The sequence below is a fragment of the Eptatretus burgeri genome, chromosome 16 (genome assembly GCF_056783735.1).
Source record: "Eptatretus burgeri isolate ZD-2024b chromosome 16, Ebu_testis_v1, whole genome shotgun sequence".
Taxonomy (NCBI): Eukaryota; Metazoa; Chordata; class Myxini; order Myxiniformes; family Myxinidae; genus Eptatretus; species Eptatretus burgeri.
In genome coordinates, this window is record NC_140976.1 from 58,488,887 (window position 1) to 58,499,741 (window position 10,855).

Consider the following 10,855-nt stretch of genomic DNA (forward strand, 5'->3'; position numbering starts at 1 on the left):
ATACCCCTCCTGCCGGATTCCAACCCCACGTGCAGCCATGGCGTCACCGTGCGCAAAAAAAAAAAAACACAAGCTCCACGTCTCGAGGGGTTCCCCACGCGAACACATGTGCTTCGCCCGTTGGAGCTTAACACACACGATCGTGTGGAGAACCCGTCCGGTCCAAATCCGTTTCCTGCCTAAACTTTGTCCGTCCGCGGGATCGGCAAATCCACCGCGTGCGTTTCCGGACCGGGACTTCACTCTCGCAAGCGAGCACGTGGGGGCCTCGTGCGTTGCACAGCACGGGCCTCGTGCTCACTGCTGGGTGAACCCGGCACGGTCCCCGAAACAACTACAGCCGCTACTCGGCTTTCTTTCCTTACATGTCGCCGTCGTCGCCATTCAACACACGCACTCCCGCGTGTTACGACGCTCACACTCCATTCCATTACATTCACACCGGGAGACGCGGCTGCGTGCTCCCGCATGCCAACCGACATCTCCCTCACATACCGCTCTCTCACACACACGGTCTCCCTTGCATAAACCATACCACTCACACACGCGGGGGCACTCACCCGCGGTGCCTCATCCACACACCGTGCCTCACTCACACACGCGGGGGCACTCACCCGCGGTGCCTCATCCACACTGGCCGTTTCATCCACACACACGGCCTCACTCACACACGGTGCCTCACCCACACACGCGGGGGCACTCACCCGCGGTTCCTCATCCACACTCCGCGTGCTGGGAAGCACGTACTCCGGCACCATCGCCACCACACCACTCACACACGGGGTCGCTTCCACACACGGCGACGCACTCACCCCTTGCACCACACACACAGGGACAACCACACTGTGGATTCGTGTCCCCACAAGGGTCTCCGGGGCCTCTATACCCCCCAAGCTCTCCGTGGACCTGTCCACAGCACCCGTCCCCTCAACCTCGCAAAGCACGACCGAACTCACCTGGTCGTGACTCGCCTCAAGGGGGCATACTCCCTCCCCTCGTTCCTGGAGGAGGCTATCCCGCTGCTCGCACCGGGTCCCTGCACGGTCCGCCAGCTCAACCTCATCGTCCTCCACTACCTCTGTGTGTGTGTGTGTGTGTTCGTCTCTAACCTTGTCCAATTCATGCAGTCTCTCCTCTATTTTTTCTGTCTCCCGTGTCTCTATACATTTATAAGTTTCTGTTGTCCCCTCCTGTCTATTAGTCTCCGCTTCTTTCTGGCGTCTTTCCCTTATCTTTATGTAGGTCAACCTTGCTTTCTCTTTAAGTCGCTCCCGTCCTTCCCTGTTTTTCACTCCTTGCTCTTTCACGATCTCCGCGTACCTCATCCTTGCTTTCCGTATTAATTGTTCTTTTCTCTCCCTCGCAATTACTTTCACCTCGTCTCTTGTCTCCCGAATTACTTTTTCCTTACCCGCCTCCACCGCGGGCCCGACAGCCGTTGCACCCCCTTCCAGCTCGTTCGTTCCGACACGTGGAGTCGCCATTTTAAGCTCCCTGCCAACGGCCTTCATGCCCGCCTGCAGGCATCGGCCCATGTTCTGCATCTCACCCCGGAGCTTTTTAGTTTCTTCCTTCATGTTTGCTTCCATTCCGTTTATTTGCTTGTTCATTTCGTTTTTCATTTCATTTGTATTTGTATCCATCCTTTCGTTCATGTTCGCATTTATCTTCCGTGTATTCGCATCCATCCTTGCTGTCATTTCCGCTAGCATGGCGCATAGCTGGGCCATGTCGGGTGCGCTTGAGTGAGCCGTTTTGGCAGGGGTTGGGGAAGGGTTTTGGTGGAGAGGGGGAGGGGAGGTGTCATACACCGCGGCCGCTGCCGCACCCATTTCGGGCTCTGGGTTCAGTTGGGCGAGTTCGTTTTCCTGTACAACCAACATTTCCTGCACGGGGATTTCATCCTGAGCCATGGATTCTACACATTCTACATCCATTTCTAATACCCCCGGCTCCCGCTCGCCTTGAGACGCCATCTTATTTCTCGTGAAGGGTTAATTTAGCTCGCTCGTAATTTGGAGGGAATCGGGGGTCGCTCCTCTCACCCCTGGACCGATTCCCGTGAATTTAGCTGGAGACAGGAGAGCCCGTTTTCCCGTTCTCCGATACCAGTGCCGCGAGGAGGGCGATGGGTTTATATCGCACGACCTGACACCAGTGTTGCGGATTCGCGCCCGCCGGCGTGCGGACGGCCACGTAACTCGAATCGCGGCACGTCGCCCACCAGACGGACAATCCAGTCGTGACCCTCTCGGACTAACGCCGGGAACCAGTCACGGGTGGACCTTTCGGTCTTACCGCGATCGTGCCAATCGGTCCCCGCGTGGGATAGGGTTGCTCGCCAAATTCGACCTACCTAAGTACCCACACGGAGGGTAGACCGGGCGATCGCACCTCGCCGCAGGTCGACTTCGGACACGGGCCACTTAAGCGACCCGTTCCGTACTATCGGGATAACCGAGCGGTGTTATTCGTCGGCCTCGACGGTTCGATTAATTATCGGGCGTCTTAGCCCACGACCAACCCTTTACGTGAAGCAAGATGGGGATTCAATGAAAGAAATGACGAAGCGAAGCGGGAAAACAGTTCAACAATAAGCACATTTATTTCGCGATGAACGGAAAGCACACATATACAATTCCACCAAAAGCACATGTAAAAGAAGAAGACAAAAAGCAAATGCAACAATGCAGATCTATCCGACTACCGGGCACTCGGCAACACTTATACAATTTTACTTCACAGACGGCGCCGACAACACATATTCCCAAAGCAAAAGAAAAGAGAACCACCCTCCAGGATGAGGGGGTAGGCGGGCCTGGGGCCGAGACCGTGTCGGGCCTACCCGTCTGATGATGAGACGCGGAGCGGCGGTGGTGCCTCAACTCCGCGGGCCTCGCGGACAGTGTCTGGTAGGGGGTGGGAAGGGGGCCCCCTTTTGTCGCACTATCTCAGCGCGGGGTAGAAACAGGAGGGGGTTGCTGATGCTCGGGGAAAGGAGGATTTCACAAAATCTCGGGTCCCGCGACGAGCGTCTCCACCACGACCTCGGTCGCGCCGCCGGCCTCTCCCTCCGCAGTTCCCCGAATCCGACGTGAGCACCCCCTCAACCGCCTTCGCCGCCTCTCCACAGCTTCGTCCGATCGCCCTCTCCGTCTCCTCTCTGGACTCGTCCCAACTCTTTACTGGCACCGCGAACTCCCGACTGCGAACTGCTCTCTTCTGACGAACGCAGTCGTTTTTATAAGCCCCGTGGCTTCGCTCTTTTACCCTTGACCCTCTGCCTCCGACCCTTCACCTCTCTTGCTGGCTCCCCATTGGCCCGAGGAAAAGTGGGCGTGAATGCTTTTTGATCCATGAATTTGCATATAGCGACCGCCCTCCAACGCCCTGGAGGCGGGGCCAAATCGCCCCTCGCTCACCGATTGGACGGAACAAAAGTGGGCGTGAGTCGTTTTTGATCCGTTTTTCTGCGGAAAGTCCGTGATGTTTTTGAACACGCTGCTCGGTGCGCGCCCCGCACGAGTCCAGCATCGGTGCCCACGAGTGGCGCGAGATGACGGTGATGCGATGGTGGCGAGTTGTGACGGTAAAGGTCGTGGCGGTTGTGGTGAAGCGGCGTTGTGGTTGGTGGTTGTTATTGTGAAGCGGTGTTGTGGTTGGTGGTTGTTATTGTGAAGCGGCGTTGTGGTTGGTGGTTGTTATTGTGAAGCGGCGTTGTGGTTGGTGGTTGTTGTTGTGATGGCTGTTGAGACGTGGTTGGTGGTGGTAATAATGGCGGCTGGTCCAAAATAAAGATAGTAAAAGAAAAACGGCTATCTAAAAGGGTCGCAGCACGCATGAATGACATTTATTCCCTCTAGACAACGGGTTTGGGCCTAACTACACATATACTTACCGAGATATCTCACCTTTGGGACCTGAATGGTGGTTTGCGAATTTGGTCAACCACAACAATATATATATATATATATATATATATATATATATATATATATATATATATATATATATATATATATATATATATATATATATATATATAAAAACACAAAGCACACCATTGTGTGTTTCACCTTTTATTCACACTCAAACCAGCCTTTTAACATCATGATGTACATACAGAACAAAAAGTTTATAAATGCCCCCAGGGCACATTTCCAAGGAGTGGGAAACGAGACATATCATATGGAAGACACTGCACAACATGACGGGACGGTCGTTCATTTATAACGTATACACATATGGCAAAAAATTTCCTCTTTTTTAATCTCTTCGTCCTCACCCCTAATGCTCCAGCCTCCATCCAGGTCACTTACCTGCTCTCCCACTTTACTACTCTGCTCCCCCCCACTGTATTACCCTCCCATCATCCTCTTCCCCTCCATTTTGAGATTCTATAAACGTTGATTAGAGAACGGATAGGGAACCATTTGAATACATTCAAATTGAATTGAAGGTAGCCATCATGGATTTACTGGAGGGAGGTCATGTTTAACAAATCTCTTCGAGTGATACGAATCAGTTTCTGAATGCGTCGATGAGGGAATGGCAGTGGATGTTGTATATCTAGACTTTAAGAAGGCATTTGACGAGGTACCACATCGGAGGCGAAGGTGAGGATTTGTGGAGTGACAAACTCAATTTGAAACTGGATGAGGTGATTGAAAAAAAAAACGAGTGGCTGTGAGTGGAAACATGCAAGTTGTGAAGGTCTCACAACTGATCCCATCAGATACTCACATTACCTATTATAGAAATAATAAATGTCAGAGAGAGAAAGAGAGGGAAAGAGAGAAAGAGAAAGAGAACGATATAATCACCACTGACTCAGTTCCACTTGCAGGACACTTTAACCTGCCGTTGCTTGCGCCAAATCTGTAATTCAAAGTCTTTTAAACACAATTTTCAGCATTTAAAATGTAGAGGAAAGAGTGGCCATTTTAAAATGGTTAACCATAATTGTTGTGTTCCTGACTGCAAATCAGACTCACAGAAGTATAGGAACACGAGAAATATCCGTGGATGAGAGGAATTTGTTTCCTATAATCTCCTGCTAATGCAATGAGCTAGCAGCAGCCATGCTTGTAACAAACACACACACACACACACACACACACACACACACACACACACACACACACACACACACACACACACACACACACACACACACACACACACACACACACACACACACACACACACACACACAGTAACCCAGTGATTTTGGCTAAAATAATGCAGATGTCAAGAAAATGGCCAAACACCAGGACCTCAACAATGAGATCAAGAGATCTTGGAATCTGAAGAGCATCAAAATTGCACTACCAGTGATAATTGGAGTAACAGGAATAATGAAGAAGAACTTCATTGAGATTTTGAAAACCATCCCCAGGAATATTGTCACAAACAAACTACAACTGGAGCCAGTCTGGGGTTCGGTGACGATCCTGAAAAGAGTCCTCAGAACAAAACTCTGAGAACAATAAAGTTGAACAGCTTGGTCCATGAACATGATCCCTTACCGAAGCAGAGGTGGGTACTTTGAGTCTTGGGAGGGATTTGTTCCATCTCCTCAAACCTGCAAATGGAGACAACCAACAACACACACACACACACACACACACACACACACACACACACACACACACACACACACACACACACACACACACACACACACACACACACACCTAGTATAATTTATCTTGTGGTCCCAGAACTAAACAACAAAAATCTATTTACAACGGCACTCATAGCCCACACAACTCCCCCCTCCCAAATGTGAATATACAAAATAATAATAAATAATCATCATCTTAAACTTGCTCTGTGCATCAACAAGCCCCAGATATGACCTTCTCATCGGGGTTAAGGAGCACGAACGTTCGGATAGGGCGTGCCCGTCTACGAACCTTCAGACCTTTCACGGGCCAACATCGTCGGGAGTTTTTGCAGTCCAGACAGCGACATATCAACTTTTGGATGAGTTAAGCAGAAAGTTCTCCAAATCTTTCATTGTGCAGAGGCACACCTCTTTCTTGCTAGTATCTTTCCAAGTATTTTCAGCTTCTTTAAAAGCTCTGTGAGCTGTTTCGTGGTCCAATCCTTATCTGACATGCCTGATACACACTCAGGCCTCCTTACTAGGGTGTTTCAACAAATGCACGCCGAGCAATCTGGGGTGAAATCCGTCATTTTGAAAGTCGTGTAATGGTTCACTTTGTGTGTGTGTCTGTCCACAAACATCAGTTTATGATCGAGGCACAACTTGTTATATTTTGAACACCAATCAGAAAACAAACTTGGAGGTTATCAGTACTTTGGCTCTGAATTCATCCCAGTCATGCATGCACATTGAGGAGTGAGATTTTTTTTTTACTCCATCTGAGTCTCACAGTTAACAAAATTGAAAATCATTCCAAACAGGAAGCTGTTTTTAGGGACGTCGTAAAGGATACAAACAGGTACGAATAACTAATTTACATTAAATAAGGTGGGGTAAAAGACGCTGCATAAATGGCGGTAAACTTCCAAATTTTTTTTTTTAATGACATTTTAAATTTGTTTTATTTCCATTGAATTATACAATTGAATTCTGTAGAACACTAATCACCTTTTTGGCACTTTCACAACTTTTCTGTTTAACAGTTCTTGGACAAAATATTACGGCACCTTACATCATCTCGACCAATTAAATTTACCGCTTGCAGACCCGGTCCATGACATTATTTCTCAAGACTGAACGAGGTTAGGTGTTCTATGAACTCTCCAATTACTAAATAAATGGTTTGACAAAAAAATATATATATATATTGTTAAGCTATGTAGTCCTTTGAAGAAGGAAGAGGTTGAGTTAAAAAGATATGAACCCTTACAACCAACATCAAATAACTGTTGATTACATTGGAAAGGCAATTTATAAGGTCTGCGATGGATGATTCACCTCATTGTAGAAGATGAAAAGGAGTTTGATTTGTCATGAACGACAACGGATTAATGTGAGGAAAAGGAATAGAGAGGGGAGCATTAAACAGGTGACTCACAGGACAAGGTGGGCAACACCAAAATCATTGAGGTGAACCAAGGTGCATAGCAGAATAAGTTTATTTAAAATCCAACTTGCAAAACGGACAAAAAGATAAATAAGAAGCCTCGAGTAATCACGTACAACAGTAATTGCCAAATATATTCGTCTGAAAGAGGCTTCGAAGTGTAATTCAATATTGCAATCATAAACTTCAACATAAAGTTTGGTAAAAAAAATAAAACCCAAAACCAACCAAATGCTTCCCATTCCCCCCAATCAAAAGTGTTTGTACATTTCAGTAATGTTCAGAAATAATGTTCTGTGTAGGGATGCGTGAAGGGGGGGAGGGTAAGGGAGGAGCACCTGCCTCGCGATTTTTTTTGGTCACGTGGCAGAGTAGAGTCCCTTGCAGGGAACAAAAGTCCTTTGGGATAAAGAGATTATCTGCTTCCGACATCCCTGCCACCCTTACTGCCTCCAAATCAAGGATGAAAAACATTCGGCGCTAAAAATATTAGAGAAACACTGTACAGTCGACAAAAATGGAATATAATATAAATACGTTGGAAATGAAAGTGGCATTCGAGACCAAAGGTGCATGTTAGCACAGTCGTTTCATAATGGGCGACCTTTCACTCACACATCTGGGAAAATAAAAAAATTAACCCTGCCAGGAAGGCTGAAAGGGAGTCATAGCACAAAGGTGTACTTACTGTTTGTTAAATGGTCCAATGAGAATGTCGACGTAACAGGGTCAGTGAACCAGATTGCCTGCTTCTGCTGCAATACAAATGGATGGAAACAACTCAAACCTGGAAATGCTCATTTGTCAGCAGAGGTCCCTCACACAAATGTCCCACAAAATTCCCATGATGGAAATCGAGGGACGGGGTTGGTACAGAGAAATCCTCACCATGGGAATTGCACAAAATGTCATCATATTTGGGCCTACCTGGGCTCCATCACCGGACATTGCACCAACCAACATTGTTTTAGCAGAGCTTGTTGCACGACCACCCTGTAAACGTTCCACCCGTAAGCTCATCACACGGACAACATGTCGGTCGGTGCAGTGTCCGCGGATGAAGCATCCCACCTCAACCCCGAACAGGATCTCATTTTGAGCAATTCTCACGGACCTGTGGAATGAGGATCTGACTAATGGATCGACCGACAAGGAGGTAAACAGGGTGGCCATTTGCAATACCTCCGACCCTACCCTCAATCTTCTGCCTCACCTACAAAACTCCCATCTTGCAAATTCCACACCCCTGAAAAACAAAAAACAATCCCGACGATTCAGCCCAGTCTGCGTGCTACATAGTGTGACATCGCAAATGAGTTTCGGAACCTGGTTTATCGAAATACCTGATATCTCCAGTGAGAAAGTGCTATTCTGATTTTTGGAAGCAAGGAAACAACCCTCGGGCAAGAAGTCTCTTTCGACGCATGTCAAGTAGCAATTAAATTCTGCATTCCTCTATGACACATTTTTCAGGGGAAGTCAAGACAACATAGTTTGCATCGTTGAAAGGAAAAGTTAATTGTTACACAGCATAGAAAAATAACCAGAAGTAAATGGATTATTGAAGTTATTAGCTCATGTATGGAAATAACCACAACCTAAATGTCAATAAGCAAACAGAACCGACTTCGCAAAACCACGAGAATTACCGAAACGAAGGAATGAGGAAACTTGAGGATTTGAGTGGGGGGGGGGAGGGTGGGGGGAGAGTGCCTTCAAAAATGCTAAAGAATAATTTTCTTCATAACAAGAAGACCAGGAGACAAATTTTCTTGCAACTAGAAAAAAAAAATATTTCTCATGGTTTTCTTGGTTCAAGAAAAGTTTTAGTTTTTGAGGAAAATGTTTTCTTCAGAAGAAAATAATTTTTGGCAGACTTGGTATAATTTTGTGTTATCCAAGCGGATGATTTTGCTTCAAAATGCTCTGTTCAGCTTCAAGGTGTCGAGCATATCGCGATTAAGCATGACACATCACTCCGGTGTCAGCACAGAAATAAATAATTTCATAAAAAGTCCTTCCAATCATTATACACATGCAAGCGCAGTCAGATAACGACCTTTAAACAATTAAATGCAATCTATATCTTAAAATAACAAATAAATAAACAAAAATTTTCTTTCTCTTCGTATAACGGCTCAGGTTTTATTACAAGCTAATTCTCTTTCCACAAAATTGAGGCGATGCCTCGAAAGCCAAACGTAATGCACAAATAACCGGTCCTCATGACATTTTTACAAATATGGCTCACGTCGTCGAAGCAGTCACGGTCACACCACAGCTACCTGCATTCTACTTGAATACATAGTGCGGCAAAGCTGATTTTTGTCCCTGTCTTCTTGTGACGATTACCGTTACAATCACAAATCGTTTTGGAGGGGATTGAAGAACGATGCCCTCCACCCTCCCAATTCTGAATCAGACAAGCCAGTCATCCGCGATTCCGAAAGGGCACTGCAATCAGCCTTTGCCAGGCGTCGGTTCAAGAAAATCTCTTTCCACCATATCTTCGACTCTCTTCCGCAATCGACTGCCCCAGTATCCCGGCACCTCCGGGCCAAGGCCGAGGTTGCGCTCTGGCCCGGTGGAAGGAGGCTGGACGGGCAAACGGACAACTGGATCACCGTCGCACAGCTCGGCGGGGTCCGGGCGAACGCCGTGGCTCGAAAACGCGTGGCAGAGAGTGTTGAAAAAGGGAAGCAAGTGGTCGATGGAGCGGATTGAGGTTGCCGTGAGTAGAGGCAGCCCAGGCTCGAGAGGGAGCGACCGCCAGCTACCGTCTTCATCACAGTTTTTCTGTTTCAGAGTGAAAACGTGGGAGAAACAGGGTCATGTAAGACAAAGATCAGATTTTAGGAGCACATGAATCGATCACATGTACACTTTATACCATAAATCCATTAAAAACATTAAAATATTCTGAATAATTGAATTCCTTCAATTGCAGAGATACCATATTAACCTTTTGTTTTGCACATTACTGAGTTTCCTCCAATTCTGCCTGTCTCTGTCTCTCTCCCCGTCATTGGTGAGCTCGTTTTCCCACGTTTATTGCATCAAGTTGAATAAAAGCACCACTGCCATTGCGTTGCCCTTTCACCCTCTTGTCACCTCACTCTTCCATGAACCTCGATTTTGTATCCAAAAAAAGAAGGAAAAAAAACCAAAACATATGGATTTACAAGTCGTGGAAAACCCTTCAAGTAGCTTCATGGTATGGAGCTATAGTCCCTTACAAATTATTTATGTTAATCACCCGCATGAACTGAGAAGCCCCAACAAAAGTGGTTTAAGAAGGAAGTAGTTGCTTCCTGGAGCAATTAATGCCAGGTGGGACTTTAAAGGTCATTTGGTAAATAAAGGGTTAAAAGGCACATCCCACGATTTATTCTCGTGGCAGTAAGCAGGATAATTTTAGAACAATCCTACAATGTAAGACTCCATTTTACAACAGTAACTGTGCAAGAATAGGCTTGGTGATGTCTTAACGGTCAAGGCAGTTGGTTTAGGATCTTAAGGTCCTGAGGTGAAGACCCAGTCGAGCCAAAAGAACACCAGGCGGGTTGACTCGGCCTGTCGTCCTTCCAAGGTCAGAAAAACGAATACCAGTTTGCTGGGAAAACTGAGCCAGTCGAGTATCCTGTGTCGGAGTGGAAACCCATCCAGGATTATGTCTCCGAGCCAATGGAACTGCTTCGGAAGCCTGACGGCGTGAGAAGAATCGTCCATCATCCATCCAACTATGCTAGAAAATTACAGAATGCACCCAACAGTGGGTTGGGACACTTTTGGCCCAA

General features: G+C 46.9%; 1 protein-coding gene across 6 annotated transcripts in view; it reads right to left on the reverse strand.

The window, feature by feature from the left end:
- Nucleotides 1–7,094: 7,094 nt before the first annotated feature.
- DOP1A (DOP1 leucine zipper like protein A) overlaps nucleotides 7,095–10,855 on the reverse strand; it is an 87,110-nt gene continuing 83,349 nt past the window's right edge. For all 6 annotated transcript variants that reach the window (XM_085859350.1, XM_085859349.1, XM_085859346.1 and 3 more), the window contains one exon: nucleotides 7,095–9,854. In XM_085859350.1, coding sequence (XP_085715476.1) covers nucleotides 9,519–9,854 — 336 coding nt within the window. In that variant the 3' untranslated portion in view covers nucleotides 7,095–9,518. The remainder of the gene's footprint in view (nucleotides 9,855–10,855) is intronic.